General features: G+C 39.9%; 1 protein-coding gene across 3 annotated transcripts in view; it reads left to right on the plus strand.

The window, feature by feature from the left end:
- The first annotated feature begins 8,844 nt into the window (after nucleotides 1-8,844).
- The window catches only part of ITGB8 (integrin subunit beta 8), an 81,309-nt gene continuing 68,175 nt past the window's right edge, over nucleotides 8,845-21,978 (plus strand). For all 3 annotated transcript variants that reach the window (XM_045564451.1, XM_045564452.1, XM_045564453.1), the window contains exon 1: nucleotides 8,845-10,042. In XM_045564451.1, the coding sequence (XP_045420407.1) occupies nucleotides 9,916-10,042 (127 nt within the window). In that variant the 5' untranslated portion in view covers nucleotides 8,845-9,915. The remainder of the gene's footprint in view (nucleotides 10,043-21,978) is intronic.

Here is a 21,978-nt window from a genome sequence, read left to right on the forward strand (position 1 = left end):
CCTTAGTGAAGCATTGCAAGAATGAAAAACCAAACACCACATGTACTCACTATTAAATTGGAACTAACCAAACAGCACTCTTGTGCACAGATGGAAGTAAAACTCAACGGAAATCACGCAGATGGGAGGGGGGAGGAAGAGATGGATGAAATCATACCTAACTGGTACAATGTACACCATCTGGATTATGAGTACACTTATAACTTCACCTCAAGCAGTACAAAAGCAATCCATGTAGCCAAAACATTTGTACCCCTATAATATTTCTGAAATAAATTTTTAAAAAAGAAAGGAAAAAACCAAGTATACTGAGCAACAAACTCAGTATGGAATAATATATATCATAGAAAGATATTTATGAATAATACATCAAAAATGGTAAGTCCATATGAACACAGGTACATAAATATAAAGCAAATAAAATTCATCATGAAAATGCAATAAATTTTCCAAATTTTCTATAATAAAACATTATTATTTTAATGAAAAAAATTAGTGACTTAAAAGTGAAGGACATCGTGGATCATACCTAGAGGAATCTAGAAATACTTTGTGGAAGTGGTATTAGAAATGATTCTTGATAATCAAGTAGGACAAATGAGAAGAAAAAGGGGAAAAACATGTCTGGCTAAAAATGAAGCCTATGAAAATGCAAGTGAAAGTGTGTGCAGAAAACCAGGAGCCTGTTCCGCAGAACATTGGCTAGATGGACTTGAGAAGGGGTAGGGGATTTCGTAGAAAAGGATACAGGAAATGTGATTTGGGGCCAGAATGTCCAGGGTTTCATAGTTCATGCTAAAGGTCTCTTCATGGTCTGGGAGAGAGATCAGGGACTGGCATAAAATGAACCATACAAGAGTTTAAGAAGAGTACATCAAGTTTAGATTTTTGTTTTAGAAGAAAAATTCTTCTATCACTGTAGAAAAGGTATGGCTGAGAGTTCCAGAGGGGGGAAAAATGATAAAGCCTGAACTAAGGAGTTTTATTAAGGGGGGAAGACAGTAAAAAGAAAAGAAAAGATTGTAGATACTTCATTAAGGTGGGAGTAATATAATTGGTAAACTAATAAAATAAGGGGGTTATAATACCTTGGGTACACTTAAAAACTTGATAATCTTCTCTGCTACTTTAGCTTGAAAAGGGTTCAAATGACCAAAAGTATGATTTCCTTTTTTGTTGCAATATATATTATGCTGAAACTTACATCTTTATAAATACATTTCTTATATTATAAATCTTTTGAGAATGAACTTGCCAAATATGGGATTAGCATTTCAAATATTTTAAATATTTTATTACATGTTGCCAACTGATTGCAAAAAAGTTAGAACTAATTTACAATTCCACCATAAATGGGTGCCTATTTCCAACCCTGAGCATTTGATGGGTAAAAATGGTATTTCATTTATTAAATTAGTATTTTTGATAACTAGTGAAGCAGGAATCTTCTCGTATTTCTTTAAGCATGTATATTTCCTATCTTCTTTACACATTTATCTACTGTAGACTAAATATTTTTTCCCATTTATAAGAGCATATTCAATGATATGCATTTTACCCTTTTCTGCAATGTTTATGAATACCTAAAGTTTAAAAAAATCATCAAATTTGTTGATTTGCTCTCTTGAAATTGGGTAAATTATTTTTACATTTAGAAAGAACTTTTATTACCAATACATATATGGTCTCATAGTTTTACACTAAGCCTTTTCATCCATCATGAATGCATTTTTTGTATAAAGTAAGCTTCTAGATTAAGCATTTTTTCCAAATAGCTAACAATTGTCCCAACATCATTTATTAAATTATCCTCTCTTGATTTTTAAAACATGTTTTCCATTTTATTGAATTATTATTGATATTAGGGTCTACTGCTGAACTGTCCTGTTTAACAATTTACTGAGTTATCTTTTTTATTATTATTACATATTATTTCCAAATCAGGTTATAGTATCTTTGAGAAAAGGGATTGGGTTTTAAGGATGCTTGCATTTTCCATAGAGCCTATCAATTTACACATAATAAATGTTCAATTAATGTTTATATATTTAATAAACAAATGCTTAAATTGAATATCCTGTGCCTGATTTATGAGGAATTTCCTTACTATGCTAAAAGGTCACATTCTTCAAGGTGAAACATGAAGTAATTTTGAAATTGGAGAAGGGGGCTGAGAATGGCAGTATTCCAAATATAAAAATTCCATGTGAATTTGATTAGAATAATTTAAATTTTGTAGTGACTTCACTCTCCAGAGGCTATGTGATCATGAGAAAATGCTGAGAGGGAGAATTTTAGTCCTGGGCTCACTCTGAGTTATTGAAGTTCAGAAAGGCCTTCAGTTGTGTAATGATGTGCAAATCAGTCCACATACCACAGTGGCTCAACAGATGAACTATGTCAATGGTGAAATGTTGTCTTTATATTGTCTGCTGATACCTCTTCTTGAGAGAACCAGCTGTGGGCCCTTAACACTGCTGTCATTTTAGAAATCTAAGCAATAAAGCAATAACATTTAATATGTATTATATATTCATTTATCCTCCTAACTGCATATAAGTTGAAACATGCTAAATTTAAAATAAAACACAATATTAAGTATACATGACCCTGTCATGTGCAAATAAGTGAAGCTTTCATGTAGTTGTATATCAAACTGTACAAGGATGACTTCAGGCTGAAAAGATTGTGGAACAATTTTGTTTGATTAAGGAGACATAAAACTAGATTGTCATAAAGAATGCTAGGATTACAGACTTCTATATAAAGACATCCTCACTACATCTATTAACGTGGGTAAAGAATTGTATAGTTACCAGAAAAGGAAAGTTATGTATTCAGCAAATCCAAAGATATTTGATGTTATTTTTATGACAATATGCAAGTCTCAAAATAAATATTCATGTATTTTTAATTTTGTTTATATTATGAAATTAAAATAATCTTAATTACCATTGCAAAAACCCTGGGGATGATATATGATGAATTCTAGCATGTTTCATTCATGATCTTTCTTTTGATTTTCACAATTGTCTTATTGGGTAGTTTTGTGTGTATGTGTGTTTTATACACTTTATTTTTTAGAGCAGTCTTAGCTTCACAGAAGCATTGAGGGGAAAGTACACAGAGTTCTTCTATACCTCCTGCCCGCACATATGCACAGCCGCTATCAACATCCCACACCACAGTGGTGCATTTGTTACAATCAATGAACCTACCACATCATTACCACATCATTATCACCCAAAGTCCATAGTTTACATTAGGGTTCACTCTTGTACATTCTATGGGTTTGGACAAACGTATAATGACATGTATCCACCATTGTAGCATCATATCTAATAGTTTTACTGCTCTAAAAGTCCTCTGTGCTCTGTGTATTCATCCTGCCCTTCCCCCAGGCAACCACTGATCTTTTTACTGTCTCCATAGTTTTGCTCATCCAGAATGTCATATGGTTGGAATCATACAGCATATAGCCTTTTCAGGTTGGCTTCTTTCACCTAGTAATATGCATTTAAACTTCTTCCACATCTTTCATGGCTTGCTAGTTCATTTCTTTTTAGTGATAAATAATATTCCATTGTCTGAATGTACCACAGTTTCTTTATGTATCACCTATTGAAGGACATCTTGGTTGCTTTCAAGTTTGGTCAGTTATGAATAAAGCTACTAGAAATACTCACATACAGGTTTTTGTGTGGACATAGCATTCAACTCCTTTGAGTAAATACCAAAGAACATGATTGCTGGATCATCTAGTTTTGTAAAACACTGACAAACTGTCTTCCAAAGTGGCTGTACCATTTTGCATTTTCATCAGCAATGAATGATGGTTCCTCTTGCCCCACATCCTCACCAGCAATTTACATTGTCAGTGTTTTGGATTTGGGCCATAAATGAATAAACCAAGGCTCCAGGGGAAATAAGGGAGGGAAAGGCAGCCAATGACTGATACGTTTGAATCCAGTTATCACTGTGGGCAACCAAAGTTTACTCCTACCGGGTAACTTGGAACAACGGTGCTCCATATTCCTCAAAACGTGATGTGTAACAGTACCACCAGTCCTTCTATTGTTTGAGACTGACCCAAGATGAAGAATGTATAAAAATTAATAGTATAAATACATTTTTATAGCAATTTAACATTTTTGTGGCATCCATTTTTTTAACAATTCATTTTATTTTATTTTTTAAAGTATCAATCCATGACAGATTAAAAATAAAAAAGGAAAAACTAGTTCAAAAAAAAGTGTAGAACACAAGGCCCAAATCATTTCATACAAGGTGCAGGGGAGCTGGGGTAGTTTTACCTCGCTGCCCATCTGCTCAGTACAGAATTGAAGCAGTATCCAGGAATGTTCATTCCCCAGCACTTCTAGACCACACTTCTAGCTGTGTGCAATAAAGTGATGAGTTGGGACAGACATGAGAATGTCATCAACAGTGTCTGCTACAGACTTGGGTCAATAAAGAATTTCACAAAACTAAGAAATTAATTAAAACATCACATCTCTATAATCATTCTGATAATGAGTAAAAGGCTAAATAAACAATTAGTTTACTGCATACTAAAAAAGGATAACAGAAAGCTAGGATTAGACTATGCAGAGATAAAATATTTCATTCAAAGGTATCCATATTTTCGACTAAGAAAGCCAAAGATGAGCTCCTCCTACTCTTTCTCCATTCCCAAAATGCCAGGGTACTTACATTAAGTTCTGAAGTTCAGAAAATTTGATATTCCCAATCAGGATTCTGAATTTTCAGCAAGTGATCCAAAGTGAGGGGATGATTAGAACCCATTCTCGTGTCTAAGACATTTACTGGTAATTGTTTATGCCTCCCTTGCTTTCTGGCCTTATTCACCTGGTCTCCCAGCTTCCTGCTGATTCTGTGAGCTCCCAATTTTTTTTTCCCCAATAATTTCCTTTTTTACTTAAGACAGCCACAATCTGACTCTATCAATGGAAACCAAAAGTTGTCATGATATGAGGTGAAGAATCAGAGCTCTGATTCATGCCTATTCAGTAATTTCCTTAAAGTGAGGTGGGTCTCTTTGCCAATCTTGGTCTCAGTTTTCACAATTGTAAAATGGGATTAGGTTAGCAATGTGCTTCAGGGGAAATGAGTCTGTGAGACGTTCACTGAATAAAAGGTTCTTCCTTTGGAGAATCTAATTGCATAGTTGGCCTATTTGAGTTTCTGGAAATTCCTCCAGTAAATGATTTAATTTGACTTTAACCCAGCATTGCCTGAGCTTAATCATGGAAGTCTTGTTTCAGAAAACATTAACATCTCATAGACTCTGTCATCGCAGATTATTTTGGCAAGAGAGATTGGCTCCAGCAGTTCATATTTCTTTGAATTTGCACCTGACATTGGACTTTATCAATAAACACTAATGAGGCCTTTGAGGAGTCTTTGTATTAACCCATTATAGTAGGAGGTTCTTAAACTTCAGGACATGTAAGAACCATTTGAGGACCTTGTTATAGTGCAGGTTGCTGAGCACCATACAAGGTCTACCAATTCAGAATCTTCTGGAATGGAGACAAGGAATTAGAGCTCAGAATTACTTTATAGGTGATTCTGTTGTAGGTAGTCCTCAATCTATAGTATGAGAAACTCCGTCATATGTAACACTTCAGTGGACTATGTTCTTTATCATTGGAAAAAGCAAAAAGTCATAGTCACAATAATATATCCCACTAGTCAGACCATTCATCATCTGAAAGTTACAGATGAAGCAAGTTCATAGACAACTTGTAAACATCTCCTCAAAACTTACTGAATAGCTCTGATCCCAACATCAGAAATATGTAATATTAAAATGTGAATGTGGCTTTAGCTGAAACTCTGAGATCAATAATTTACGCAACATCTAGTTAAAATCTGAATAGTCACAGCTGGGCACAATGACAGGTGCCTATAGTCTCAACTACTCCAGAGGCTAAAGAAGAAGGATTGCTTGAGCCCAGAAGTTTGAGGCCAGCCTGGGCAACACAGCAGGATCCCATCTCTAAAATGAAAAAAAAGAAAGAAAAGTTTGAATAGTCAAAAAAAAAAAAAAAAAAGGAGCAGTCTCTCAGATGTCTCTCTCACTTCTGCTACCTACCTATAGTTTATTCAGTCTTACCATAAACTGACTTAGTGAGAAATCAAGGTTAAAGGAGCGGCAAAGAAATTTAAGTTGTCTAATTTTATGACTTATTAGCAACTCAAAGAATCTGATGATACGAAGGCTGGAATGAATAATTAAAATGTTATTTTTAGACTATCTGTGAATTTCATTTCCTCTCGTTACCACAAATGATGAAAAATTAGCTGTCAGAAATTTCAAAGCAAGACAGCAGAACATGATAGAAAAACCGAAATTAATCAAGTCATCGTCTTCTAAAATACTTTTTCTCTGTTAGAATTCTTCAGGTAATAAGATGAAGATAACAATACTACATTTGTTTACAATATGCTGTACATTTTCTTATAAGAAAAAAGATGAGATACGGAGACCAGTGACATTTATTGGACACAAGCAAACTTTTTGTTCCTGGGCCACTAGTTATATTTACTGTAAGAAAACCCTACAGATAATTCACAGGGTTTCAGGATAATTTACTTTTATCTTTACAGCCCAAATGTACAGACAACTTGGTTGTAAATAACTTGCAGGGATCACAGTCTCACATCTAGGATATTCTGTCTTATTTTACTTTGATAACCAGAGTTATTACCTCTTTACAACTGGGAAATGGTAATAAATGGTGCTGTGCTTATTCTTCAACAGCTCCATGAAACTGGCATCCTGGCATATATTTTTGCAAGGGTTTCATGTAACAAAAGGTAGAAATCTTTCTTTCTTAAGGGCTTCAGAATTTCCTGAAACAGATTTATGAGTTTCATTCCTCTTGCTACACAGTTGTTTTGGCTTAGTATATATATACAACATATCAACACCTAAAAATATAGGGTTACAAAAATTAGTACATACCTCGTCAGTTTCACAAAGTTACATCCTTTCTTATTTGCGCAAATTTATTTTATGTATTACTGTAATTAATACTTACAATACTGCATCAAGAGTTAGATTTTAAAATATGTCATGAAACTCTTATGGATCCTTATGGAAATCAGGGATTTAATTTTTTTCTTTGTTGCAACACTGCACTGTCTCAAGGGTGGCTGCACTTTGTAGATCTGTGACAATCTCTGCAAGATAAACATGCTGCTTAATTGAAGAGTCACTAATCATATCTTGATTATGTTACTTTTGTGTTCAAATTTTCAAGTCCTCACACCCATCCCAACTAATGTTTAGGCCCTTCCTTTAAGACTACCAAAACCAAAACCGTAACTGTTCAAACTTGGAACCAAGGAAAGAAAATTAAAAAATGAAGCTGAGCTGGATTTAATCCTATTTAAGAGTACATTGCCTATAGAATTGTGTTCACAAGTATAAACTAAGGTTTGAGTCATGCCTTTGGTCTCTCAAAAGGACCTGCTTTGCAGATCCAGGGTACTTTTAATTTTCCAACTGGGTTCCTGGTTTGCTAGCTAATTGCCCCAATGTGCAGTCCACACCTGAAGAGGGGGGGAGTTTTCGATGCTGTGGTTTATTAACTAGGTACTTTCCATTCACTCAGCCAACAATTAGAAAACAGAAAGAAAAAAAAGAGAGAGAGACTCCTACTTGCTTTTTTTACTACAAATAAGGAGACGGAAACTATCAAACAAATAAGAAAGAGGGAAACTCCCACATATTTCACCTTGACCTGGCTGGACTGGTCTGATGCCTGTAAGAGGCGGGTGCTCTTTAAAGATGTCGGGTAAGCTGTTAGTGGAAAAATGAGAGGTCAAACTTCACCACGGGGAACCCAACCACTCCTGCCCCTAGAGGAAAAAGAGAAGCATCACTAAGTCTCAAACGGGAAAGAGTGCCTGGTTTCTGATGCGGGGGACTGGATTCCCTCCCTCGGTTTAGCATGGGAGTGACAGGACCCGAGGAGGTGCGCTGCTTCCCCGACAGTTGCCCAGCCTGACACCGGCTCCCTGCTTACACCTAAATTTCGGAGCTGCAAGCAGGCAGAAATGCCCCCCCACCTCCCCTCCCCAGCTTCTGTTTTCCCGCTTTGTTGCCGTCTGTAACTTCTTTGTTCCGTTTACCGGGAAGGTGACGCTTAAAGTCAAAAGACCCACTGTAACTAGCAAAGGCTCACAGCCACCATCAGACCTTGGGGAAAGGCAGGACTGTCCAGCCAAGGACTGAGGCTCCGACTGGAGAAGGAGCAGCGAGAAATCTGGGCCAGTAACTCCGAGAACAGCCCCTGCGGACTGGTCCAATTCTTCAAGGGCTGGGGAGACCCCGGGCAGCCTTACGATGAGGCAGAGGACGAGCTCTTAACTCTGCGAGCAAAGTGGGCAGTGCGCACCCCCGGAGCAGAGGGTGTTGGGGGCGGGGAGAGGCCCCAGGACTGCACTTTGTATGCAGCAGCTGCGGTGCAGTGAGTATCTCTGAACAAAGCAGCGCGCAGCGCGGGGGTGAGCGATTGGGGTTTGCACGCAGCTGCCGCCTGTGCTGAGCGAGAGTCTCCCACCACACCCGCCAGGCGATCACTGGGGTGCGAGGATTGGGGGAAGGAGGGAGAAGGGAACGCAGCGTGCCATTCCTGTTGCGCGGCTACGCATCAGTTCTTTTGAACCATGGGAATAGCCACTATCAGAGCCAAGGGAGAAAAAAAGAGCTAGAGTGAGCAAAACAAAGAGCGAGTGTGGGCCGCGGTGACTTCATGCCTCACCAATGTCCCGCCCACGCTGCTCCGAGCTGTTGCTGCTGCTGCAGCCGGGGCCGCCGCCGCGCCTGCGGGCCTCCGGGGCGAGGCGCTCGGGAGCGTGGGGCGGTCTCCTAGCAACTCTCGGCCGGGTGTGAGCCCGGCTACTCGCAGGTCCCGAGCCCCCCGGGGGGCCGGGGCAGGACCACCTCTCCCCCGCCCCTCACCGGCCTCGCCTCCCTCGCATCCTCGCCGGGTGCACCCCAGAGCGCGCCAGCTGCCTGGGCTCTGGGCAGCAGGACGCCTGAGCCGCGCACTGGGGCCAAAAGGACCAGGGTACGGAGCCCTCGCCCGGCAAGGCCGGGCTCCCGCAGCCCCGCGGACCTCCCCTCCTGAGCTGGCGGGGAGCGGCAATGCCTCGCCCTGTGCCTGCGGGTGCCGGCGGGCGCTTCTAGGGCGCTCCCAGAGCCGCCTCCCCCTGCTGCTGGCACCCCGAGTTTCCTCCCTCGCCAGCCAGGACGCTGCCGCCTTGTCGTTGCCCGCTGCTCCGCTGACGAGTCTGCAAAAGTGCAACTAAGTGGAGTTGGCCTCTCTGCCCACCTGTGGAAGAAGCTCGCGCTGATCGATGCGCCATCGCCTTTTTTTTCCCCTTCGGCCTTGCCGGCGTCCCCTCCCACAGATGCAGCATCACCCAGTGAATGTACATTAGGGTGGTTTCCCCCCCAGCTTCGGGCTTTGTTTGGGTTTGATTGTGTTTGGCTCCTCGCTAAGCTGATTTATGCAGCAGAAGCCCCACCGGCTGGAGAGAAACAAAAGCTCTTTTCTTTGTCCCGGAGCAGGCGAGGGAGCCCTCGCTCCCGTCGCCGCCCCGAGCCCTCGGCCGTCGAAGGAGGTGCTCCTCGCGGAGACCGCGGAACCCGCCGAGCCGAGCCGGGAGGGCCGCGGGGGCCCTGAGATGCCGAGCGGTGCCCGGGCCCGCGTCCCCGCACCGCTTGCGCTGAGCCGCGGGGTCCGCCTGCCGGGCCTGCGGGAAACGTCCTAGCGCCACTCGGCTCGCAGGCCCCGAGGTGCGCCCAGGAGGCGCAAGCGCGCGTCCTCCGCCCGGGAAGCAGCCAGGCGGCGGGCGCGGGGCGGGCTGCTTTGCATTATGTGCGGCTCGGCCCTGCCTTTTTTTACCGCTGCATTGGTCTGCCTGCAGAACTGCCGGCGAGGTCCTGCCTCGTTCCTCCGGGCGGCCTGGGTGTTTTCACTTGTTCTTGGACTGGGCCAAGGTGGTAAGTTGTTTTGTTTTGTCTTGTTTTGTTTTCTTCTCTTCCCCGAAGGTCTTGGGCTGGCACGAAGAACTGCCCCGCCAGAGCATCCCCGCCAGGTAAGTTGCAGGGGTCAGTCTCGGTCTGCTCTGAGAACTTCAAAAGGGCGGAAATGTGACAGCATCCTTCATCGCTGTGCGGCCTTTGGGAGGCCAGGTGGCAAGCATTTCTGCCCCGGAGCGACAGCAATGACTAATTATTCGAGGAGAGTCTGTGTGTTGCTCCTGGGTGTGGGGAAAGTAGTAATAGAACAGAAGTTTGGAAGACGGGGTTGTATTTACAGAAGCCGTTTAGGAGTTCTGGTCCATTCTTGAGGGCATCGTATGTGCAAAATGTGCTCCCCATCTTTCTAGCATTTGGGTTTGCCAACCACTAACTTACATTTGACTCAAGGTTGTGAATAAGCTGCTTATAATGGGAGTGAGTCTTCCATTTTTGAGTCCAGAAAAGAAAAAGACAGCAACATGTGAGTTTCTTCCTGCTGCATCTGAAGGAATTAAACACAATATTCCTGCTTTAAGTCACCATCCTTTTGGCTTTATTTAAAACAAAAGAAGAAAAAAGAAAGATTAGAAAAAGGAGGAAGGAAAAACAACTTTCCTAGCTAAATTGATCCCTCACTGAGACCTGTCTCTGAGATTGAGAAGCAGAGAACATCCAGGAGCAGGATGGACAGTTTTCAGTCCAAGCAAGCCAGTTATGTCAGACTTACCTTGATTTGGAGAGGTTGCCTCTTTATAAACTTTACTGTCCTCATCTGTAAAATGAGGATAATAACACCTGCCTTCCCTAAATCACAAAGAAAAGTTCAAGTCAGATAGTGAGGTGTTTTGGGACTTTCGATTTAAGTAATCAAAATCAAATGAAAGGTGGTAGTATTGGATTGTTGCCAAACCATAAAACTAAGTAATAGTACTAAGCATCAATGTAAGATGAGTTCTTACAGGTTTTCAATATAGGCCAAACATTTGTTTTTGCCAATGCAATGATTATTGCCATACCTTTTTTTCAATTTCACTTTTTCTCTGTTTGGTGACCAACCTTTAAATTCTATTAGAGTCTTTCTCTGACCTCTCAGGCTCAAGGACAGTTTAATTAATAGTTGTAATTGTTTTGTAGACTAAAATTTACTCCTACGCTTTGAATCGGTGGGCCAAGTTTCTGCCTGAAGCTAATTGAAACAGTTAAGCCATAAACTTATAAATAGGGCTTATAATGGAAACATCCAGCTAACTTCACTTAATTGTTGCTTATATAGTTGTCTAGTGTTTGTTTCAGGGAGATTTATCCAGTTGTGTTGAAATGGGGGCAATTAGAGTAAATTTTTTTCTTGTGGTTATTTTTTGGCTTATATTTTAATTTCAGAATAAGTGAAACTTCAGAGAAAGGAAAAAGTAACATTCATTATCAGTTATCTCTTAAATAGAACATGCATTTGTTGCAGCAGATTTTTCCGCTGAGCATAATTCCATACTGTTTTCAGTAAGTAATAAAGTGTTTTTCTAAATTTAGTAAACACACACTACTGAAGTGACCAAAACTTGTGTCAACAGTATTTTTCCCCAATACATGGGCAAAGAAAAAAGTCCTACTTCCCTCTAGAATTTACTAATAATAATAATATTTTTAATATTCATTGTGCTTATAAAGATTAATCACGTTCTTGTGAAATAGTATTGTATTTCCATCCAGAGACTATAACTGATTTTAAGCAAATATTATGAATGGACCCCTTTGCACCTGCAGACCTGAAAAGAGAATGTTTATCTGAAATCAGAACAAGGCATCCTTTTCCCAGCTTTTGTCAATATACAAAGGTTTCTGATGTATACTGATTTGCATGGCAGTTAAAAACATGCAAAAAATGTAAATTATAGCCAGTACAACTCAGAAAATTAGAGAACAGCATAAACTGTTGTACTTTTGTGATATAGCTACAAGTCTCAAATTATATGTCTTTACAGTGCAAATTAGATGCTTAAAGCAGAATAGAAATTTAGGTATCAGTTACAAAGGAAATCTTGTTCCCTTGCTCAGTAGTTTACACCAAGAAAATGCTAGAGGCAATAAAACCATGCAAAGAGACCATAAGCTGTACAAGAACAACATAACTTTGGATTAAATTTTTGAATTAGAATTTGTAGGTCTCAGATACATAGTGGACTTTTAAAATAATGAATATATAGTAAGCAGTGGGGGGTGATGTTATTAATAAAATCAAAATATTTCTTATGTAGAAAAAAATTACTGCAGTTTGTTTTTCAACTGTTCCTGGTGGAAATTACTGACAATTAGAGAAACAAGACCACTATAAAATGGTTAGTGAATAACTGGAAGACATAAAGAATACCAGTGGTTAATATTTGAAGAGTTAATGTAACAACACTGTTGTTTCTTTTAAAACATTAAGATCTTTTGTTACATAAATTTTTACATAGCAATATGTGTGACAAATTTCAGAACTCTGAATTTCTTTTAAAAAGTGGTAACTATTATTGCAATGAAATTTAACCTTCTATTTATTCAGCCATAAACTATTTATTCTTTTAAATAACAATCGACTGGATTAGCATTGCTTTGTGACTGTAGCATTATCTGCCTATAAAACATACTTCATAGCGTAAATGTTCTCAGAATTTTTATGCTTACCTAGAGTGATTGGATATTTAAGAGAACCAAGACATCATTAAAAAAATCCAGGCTTCCAAGTTATTTGTGTAATGAGCATCCAAATTAATTCTATCTTAATGCATCTGAGACACTTTGTGATCAGTTAAGAAGTCATTGATGCTATAAGGAACCACTGTACACCCATCATGTGGCTTCATTAACTATCAACTCAAAACCAACAACTTCTTTCATCTCTGCTCCCATGACCACCCCAGCTAAATATTTTGAAGCAAATATCTCATATCATCGTATTTGAAAATATTTCACCAAATCAAAATTACTACTAGAAGAGGAACACACTGTTAATCCCAAAGCATGAATTATTTTAGTTGAAATATGTGGCCACAAGAATGTTTACAATCTTTAAAGGGAGGAATTATAGAAAAGAGGGAGGCAAGGAAAGACAGAGTTTCCACCATTTACTTTTCAATGGTTCTATTATGGTACCATTGAAAATATTTTTCTTTAAAGAGTATACAAATGTGACAGTTTTTTGATATGCATGTATATGAAGAAAAGAAAATAACACAAATATACTTCCCAATGAATTGCTTTATCCCAGTGGAATCACAGCAGGTATACATTGTTAAAGTTTCAGTTTTATGGATCCACCCCTCCTTGTATCATCAGTTTTTCTCCTCTTTATTAGATCATCTGTAGCAATATCCATATATGTTGCAATATCTCTCATCTTCTATTTTTAACTCCCCTTTTGCTATAAGTCCTTGAAAAAATTTTCCATAACTCTTGTCTCCAATTCTCCTCACCTTCTCTTTGAATCCACTGAAGCTAGGCTTTGTCACCTCCGCAGTTTCACTCTGTTAAGACTGGGGTGACCTCCACATTGCCAAATCCGATGGCTAATTTTTAGTCTTCATCCTGTTTGACCTATCATCTGTAGGTGAGTTGACACTGTTGACTTTGCCCTCCTTGGAAATAATTCTTCCCTTGGCTTCCTGGACCCACGCTGCCTTGGTTTAATCTTCTTCTCTATCTCTGATTTCCCAACCTCTGAATGTAGGAGTGGCCCAGGACTCAGTCTTTGGAATTTCTCTTTTCCACATATACTGAGTCAGGTGGGCTGATCCAGTCTTGGGTCTTAAATACTACTATTGTACTGACACCTCCCAGATATATCTTTCTAATCCTGACCTCTTATCTGCTCTCCAGAGGGTATAGTAAACTGTCTGTGCAACATCTCCACTGTGTATCTGAAGGCAAAATGAACCCTCACGCATTCAAAACCAAACTCCAAATTTTCTCACCCAGTCTTCATCATAACACTATGAAAAAGGTAGAAATACAGTCCTTGTTTTTGAAATGAGGCAACTGAAGCACAGGTGAGATAAGTTGCCCAATGCCACTTAGCTAGTAAGTAGAAGAGATGGGATTTGAACATATTAAAGAGAGCCTGAAATATCCTTCATTATATGAGCTTCCTAAGTAGTCTCTTTCATTTCAGACCTTTGTCTGCATTTTTTTCTCTCTCTATCAGAATCTTTCCACGGCTTCCCATTGTCTTCAGGCCCCTCAGCATGGGGTCAAACTCCCTCCCAGAACACCCCAGGCCTAACCCTGCGTTGCCTTATGTCCTGTGTCCACCTCCACCTGTGACCTCCTTGAGTGGAGGCCACTGTGCCCGTTGTTTTTGTGTCTTCAATGCCTGGTACGCAGTAGGTCCTGATACATTATTTGGAATAAATGACTCCATGGATGATGTGAGCACAATAGTGAGCAATTTAAAATTGGGCAGCTAAGCAAATAAACTCTAATCAGCTCTAATCCTCACTAGAATTTGAACTTAGAGGAAATAAAGTTTTCTTTTAAAAGTGGGTTACACCATAAAAGACATTTGTTTCTGCTCTCCCAGTCCACTCCAGAAAGCAGTCTCTTGACCTTGCAGGCAAAGCTTAGCAAAGATTAAAAACTGAGACTTAGTATTCTTTAATCTTATTTTTTTAAGTTTGTTTTGCTTTCACAATTTCTGTGACAGTTATTTTTATTGTTAATAATAAAGTATGAAAAGTAATCTTGATTCTTTACCCTCAGTGCCAATTTTATTTTGTTTTATGTTATTTATTTTTTAAATTTTTAAATTTTCACTCTGGGAGCATAGATTCCAGTTGCCCTGAATGTACACACCCCTCAGTGTCAATTTTAAAACTTATTTCTATCTAGATTACACAAACTAGAATTTGTAGTCATTTTTAACCAAATACTTTAAGAAGTAACAAAAAGACAAGTATTCTAACTCATTTAATCACTATTCATTCAGACTTTGTGAAAATACTTTAAAGCTGTAGGCTCTGTGACAGGCATTGTGCTGAGTTCTGGAATTAAAAGAATAGCAATAGTTAAACTTTGTGGAGTATTTTCTGTAGGCCAGGCACCCTCCTGGACACATAATATGAAAATATAATATAGCCTTTAGTGTTCACAACTCTCTGAGTTATGTACTGTTATTTCCATTTTATAGGCAAGAAAACCAATTAAGGAGGCATTGAATGAATAACTTCTCCAAGATCTCTTAACTGTTAATGATAAACAATGAACACAGAGTCATTACTTGAGTCAGCATTCTCAATCACAGTGGCTTGAGTCAGCATTCTCAATCATTATAGTCTTATAGACTTCCCTCTATGAGTGAAAGGAATCCTTACCCTGGACCTTGGAGGGTCCAGCTGTAGTGCTTCTCTGGCCATGGCCCCAATCACAGGCAAGAACTCCACGCAGTCTGTCACCCCCTGTAGATCAGCTCCATAAGGCTCTGCTCAAACAGCCCTAAGCTTCTTTCAGGGCCTGCCTTCTGTGGGTCAACTGTGCCACCTGTGTGCCAAACCATAGATGAGTGTGGCCAAAGGCAGCCGATGCTGGAAAAGAAAACAGAGCTTGGACATGCAGGCTCAAGTCTCCATGCAGGTAAATGACAGGCTACTAGGGGTACAGAATAAATGTAGATATTTGAGAGAAAAGGGGCAGATCATGGGCTAAAGGGGCAATGCTTCACACACTGCCAAGTCCCCAGCCAGAAATCTAAAGAGTTGGAAATTCTAAATTCTGAACTCAGACCTAGCCGTTTAGGTCTTTATAAATGTACATTTGTCGAGGAAGGAAGATAGAACTTATTTTACCTACTGGTATCTTAGCCTGGTTTGTAACTATTAAATATTTAGTCTTGTTCTGCCTGCTGCCATGTGTACTCTTGCTCTTGGCCCTGAAAAAGGTAGGGGTAGACTTGTCCACTAGTTTAAATATTACTGGGAGGAAGGACAAACAACAAAAGCACGAGAGACCCTTGTTTAAGGAGAACTACCTCATGTCAAGGTGCTTTTTTATTTTAGCAACTAATCTCTTTTGGTAAGCTCCAAGATGTATATAGATTACACCAAGTTCTCTCTTACAAACAGTGTTATAGTGAGAGTCCGCTGTGTGCATATTCTTAATTTAGTTTTACTTCTTATTTTCCTGCATTAATTTAAAATATGTCACAGGAAAGGACATTTTAGTGACCTGAATGACCTAATTTGGTCACATTACTCAGCTGGCATATATTCAATATTTAATATCTATAAGTGAATGGATATGTAGAAAAAAACACAGCCACACTGCCTTCATGGAGTGAATGAACTATTTTTTTAAATTTAAAATCAGTCTTAATGTGACCTTCTTTCTACTTTCACAGTAAGTTAATATAATTCACACGCCAACATAAACATAATGAAAGTCAGAATGGCTTCCATTGGGATTGCATAATTTAATTAAAATAGCCCCACCCTTCAACAGAAGTACTGGGATAAATTCTTGCTAAGAAACTACTCCTATTAAACAGATGTATTAAAATTATCTTCCCTGAGTTATTTAAAAAGATCTCCACCTAATGTTAGTTTAGGAAATAAGAATAGGATTATTAAATTAAAATTGTAATGTTAAATTATAGTGGTGTTTTCAGATGTATACTCTTAAGATGATTTTAAAGGATGCTTTGATTTTGAGTGCTGTTATTGAAAGTACCAAAAGTTTATATTTTAAAACAGCATCTAAGACCTTTAAAAGTGGCCTTTCATGCTGAGCTTATCAGTAAGCCAACCATCATTGCTATAGCGGTTTTAGAAATGACTTATCTCTTTGCCACGTGTTTTTTTTGTTATTTTGGCTTGGTTTAATTGACAAATACTGTTAGATTTTTCAAAGACAGAGTCTGTTGCCATTCCAGATCAGTATTGATGCAGTTTGTTTATTCTAAAGGATGCCCAAAAAATTCACAGTCCCTAGATAGTACAGGGTAAGAAACCAGAGTAGCTGTCAAGGGCTAGTCCAAGCCAAAGTCGATGGGAGGGGATGAGTTTGGACATAGGAAGAAGGGCTGGTAAGGAAGACAGGAGGATGGAAGACTGGAAACATTTCAGCACTGAAGAATTGCACCAAATATGTCTGACTAGATATGTGAGATGTGCAGTGGATTTTGGCCAGGAATGTTTTGACGTTTTTCATGGTTTTGGAAAAACAAAACCAAAACAGGTGAACTTCCTTTTATAGAAAGGATTGATCTTTCAAAGTCTTCCAGTGGTAAATGAAACCACAGTTGAAAGTAGTGCTGTTCCACGTGCACATGTGGTACCAGGGCCCTTTCCTTGGAATTGAGCCACAAACATTTTCCCAGGTACAAGCATTTTTCCTGATTTCAGTGGGGGCCATAAATTGAGTATAATTCCTTAGGAACTGTTGGAGGTACTAGGTAGAGAAAGGGGCTAGATGGAAATCTTCATTCTTATGGAATGAGAGATTACCATTATGCTGTAAATATTATGAATATTATGAGATCAAACAAATAAAATAATTAACAGAAAAATTCAAAATTCTTTAAGGACTGGGCTGACAAGATATAAGTTAACAAATGCCAAACTAGGGCATGTCTTTCCTAATTGCCTGCTGGAGAGGGGCTAAGAAGCCAGGCTTGATATGCCTAGTCATGTAGGGTGTTCATTGACTGTAGTAGAACGAAGGTTGCAAGAAAGCTTAGGGATGGGCCAGGAGTTGCTGTAGAACTGGCTGTTCTATTTGGAAACAAAGAAACCATTGTAGCAGACCTGTTTTGTTGGCAGGAAAATGACCTGGCTTGGCTGGTCTCTTTCTTAGTAGAAGACATACCTCCCAAGGCATACCTCCATTGTCTTTTGTGCATTTGGTTTGGATTTTTATGGTGAATTTAAGATAATTTGATCAAAATTTGCAAAAGAGAACCTTTTCGAAATAACAGATAGACCCCAAGTTCTAAGAAAATTTATCTGGATGGTGGTAACACTGGAAAAAAAAAAACCTACTCACTCAAGAAGGGAGTCACAGTTTTAGGCATCCTTAGTTTGGGTTAAAACAATCCCTTTTGATGAGTGTTTCAATCCCAACCAGCTAGAACAAGAGACCTAAGGTGAAGGCCGTTGTATATAATCTCAACACCAGTGTATAATCAGAGTAACCTCACATTACCTCTGGGGTTGGTAATAGAAATATGAGGACTAAATGTTGTTAGTACCAGACCTTAGCTCAGAGGATGAGGCATGTTTGATGCCTTGTGTGGAATTCAAGGCCACATGTCATCGGTGACATCCAATGGGACTGTGACGGCATGGGAGAGGGGAAGGGGCTCCTGAGAACATGAGAACATGCCTGTGGCCCACTGCAGGCAGCATAGTGCATCCGGAGAATGAGGCCCAGTGCACCCTGGTAGGGGGCACATGGTGCTAGTATACATGGCTAGGGCTACCCATTGTCTACTTGGAGGTCAGCATGGCATTGATGCCATAGCTCACTGCTCTCTGAGGCGAGACTATCTGGTGATAGACTTGTTAGGGGCAGAGATTGACTTATGGTCATTATGAAAGTCAAACATCAGGACTTTTTGGGTAAATTCTACCTCACAGAGATGAGTTGATTTTGAAGCTAAAAAAGACAAGCGCCACTTCGGACTGAACTACTTGGCAAGAGTAGAAATGTTAGAGCAATCATTGAATGTTACACTCCTCATCTTCACAGGGTAAACTTCTCAAATACTGCCCAGATGGCATGTGTTATTTTCTCCTACACTGGATAATTATCAATTCTTTTGAATTTACTTTTTTTCAACAAAAAAAGCCCGTATGTGGAACCAAGTTGTTCTTGGCCCTTTGGACAAACTGGATGCTTCTATCCCTATGTTAACTTCAAGCTCTAAAGTACACCAGAATTGGGCCTTCAAGTTCTGTAAGGCTGCTGTAGTTGCAGAGGACCTACCAAATGGTCAGTCCACTTGAGGATCTTTGTTAGGCGTCCTTATTGACAAGCAGGGAACTAAATACCCAGTAAATCCCAAGACATGCTGAATTATCTCTCCTTTTGGAAGCTCACTTCTCAAGTGTAGTGCCACTCTTATACATGAATTTCCTGGGAGGAATTTTTACTCCCAAACACTTTACCTTTAATAGTGCAAACTCACCTTTCTAGACCTTTGAGGATGTTGTATAGTAAGTGGCCCAGGATGGTCCAAATGGGTTGGTAATAAAAGTTCAGGTTATTGGATGTTGCCCAGATAAACAAGGACCTCTTCCATCCAAAAGATCACAGGAGATGCCAGGTGAACACTGGGAGACTGCCAGGAAATTCCAGAGTTTGAGAGGGCATCACCAATAACTTACATACCCATGGCATATTTGGTAAAAGATCTTTCATTCATTTTTTTTCCCTAAATCGTTGGCATACAAAGGTGAAATGTGGTGAAAATCTGGGTGCCTCAAGGTTGTCCAGGAGGCAAAAAATTAAGGGCCACAGGTACTCATGCTGCACATGAGAACACAGAAGCCTAAAAACACAGAGTTTGGAGTTTGATTGTCAATTGTTTAGGAATCCAGGCCAGAAGCGGCAGATGATGCGAGCTATCTCTGTGTACTCAGTGGATTGCAAAGTGTGTCTGGCAAGGTGAGGAGACATCCTATAGTCCCAGACATGGTGAGGGAGTAGCTCATCCAAGTATGGGTTGATTGTATATTTTAAAAGGCAGCTTGGGGGGCTTTAGCAGAAGTGTTTTGTTTGACCCTAAAAGGGGTTAAGTGATGGAAGACAAAAGCAATCTGAGGTCCAAGGGGAAGCTGAGTAGGAAATGGAGAGGCTCAGGTATCAAAGACTAGACATGAGATGCTGGATATTGGGGGATAATTTTGTGCCTCTGAATAGGCTACTGCTGTTTTGCCAGTTGTTATTGATCCAGCTGGAGAGGCTGACTCTCAATAGCAACCTAACGATACTGTGTGATTTTTACCAGACAGCATATATTTGGGAGGCAGACAATAGAGATGCAATCATGTAATAAAAAGGCCTAGGAAATTCCTTAAGGAAGTTTTCTCTGACCCTCCTGTCTCCCCTTGAGGTGACATCCTCCTGTTATCTGCTGCCTGCTGTTCTTTTTTACAGCACATTTGTTAAGGTTCTGTCTTATGTCAGGTTTTTCTGTTACTCTCTAAGCTTCACAGGGCAGGTACCCTCTCCCTAAGACCCTGCACAATGCCATGACTTACTCATAGGTATTAAAGAATTGCCAAAACATTTATGGATGGAGAAATGCCATCAAAATCTTAACAACTTGCGAATTCCTTAAGAAGTGAAATTTTCCTTTCTTTACTCCTAGATAATAATGTCCTTCCTCTTTTGACTAAATCTTTGCCCATTCTCTTCATTCTAATCAAGCAGCTCTTAATAATACTAACAGAGCTACCCTTGAGCAGGAGAAAAACAGTTCCAGTAAAACCCTAGTTACTTAGAATGCATGTGAAAGGGGGTATTTTACTGAACCAAATTCTATGGCCATTCACATGCTGACTCTTGCTTTTGAAAATCTTTTAAGATGTATATGGTACACTTTCCTGTCTTGGTATGTCATTTAAATTTTAAATTTTCTGTGATATTTGAGGGAAGCCTCACAGTTATCATTTGAACAGATTTTCAAAGCCTCACAGTTACTGTTCAATCAGTAAAGCAAAAGGTACTGCTTGAGCACCTGCTCCTGCATTTGGCATTGGACTCGTTGCTGTGGGGACAGACATGGATGGGATAGCTGGCCCTAAGGAACTGTGCGAGCACACAGCACAAAATAGTGGCATGAGGCTGAGGTGGGTGGCTTGGTCATTAGTGCTGTAGGGCTTCAGACTTCTGATTCAGGCAGGAAATAGACCAATGTATCTTGATGCAAGACACATCTGCAAGTCTTTTCTAAATATTAATACTTAGTTTTAGTTTTACCTATCCTTCATCAACGAATTAAAGCGTAGAGCACTGATTAATTGAAGCTTCCAGCTACTTAGACTTTACTGTACACACGTGATACATCTTCTTTAGGCATAGTGTATTTCCAGAAACAGTCTTAAAAATGTATCAACATAAAGCAAAATCCACACTGTGTGTCCTGTCCCCTAATGGTACACATGATTGCTTGCACTGTTTTTAGCTGTTAGTGGAAACTGTTACATGTGTGTGTAAAAGCAGGAAGAACAGAAGTGTGAGTGTTGATTTATCAAATTAATAGAATGGGGATATCAACATGGCAGAGTTCAGGGGCAGCCTGCAGAGAACAACAGTGCCCTGTGTGTGCTGGGAGCAGTGCAGAATGCCCAGAGGGGTGAGTGCAGTGGCAGGACAAAGCTCCCCAGGGGACGGATCCTGAGCTGAGTACCTACCAGAGTTGACTGAGAGACTGGGACAGAGTTGGGAGAAGGTTACCTGAAAATCACAGAAGGAAGCACATCAAATCAGAAAGAAAAAGAGAGAGAGCACATAGGATGCTTTGGTCAATGCAGGGGAGACATCCATTCATCCTCTCATTCAACAAGTATGTACTGAGCATTTCCACTGTGCCTGGTATTGCTCTAAGCCATGGGGACATGGCAGGGTACAAAACAGACATAAACATCTGCTATCATGGAGCTTATGTTCTAATGGGAGGAGACAGACAGACGTTAGACAAAATAAAGACATGGAATGTATAGCATGCTAGATAGTTTTATGTGTCTAGCACCTTCTGTAGAGAAAAAGAAACCCAGGTGGGCAGTCAGGAGTGCTGGAGGAGGAGGTGGCATTTCAAATAGGTTGGTTGGTGAAGGCCTCATGGAGAAGGTGACATCTGAGCCACGTCCCAAGGGCTCAGGGAGGGAAATCTGAAGAGGATAGGATCTGCCACAATAATACATCATTTTAAAGAAGGAAATTGA

The sequence above is a fragment of the Lemur catta genome, chromosome 11, assembly GCF_020740605.2.
Source record: "Lemur catta isolate mLemCat1 chromosome 11, mLemCat1.pri, whole genome shotgun sequence".
NCBI classification, from domain to species: Eukaryota; Metazoa; Chordata; class Mammalia; order Primates; family Lemuridae; genus Lemur; species Lemur catta.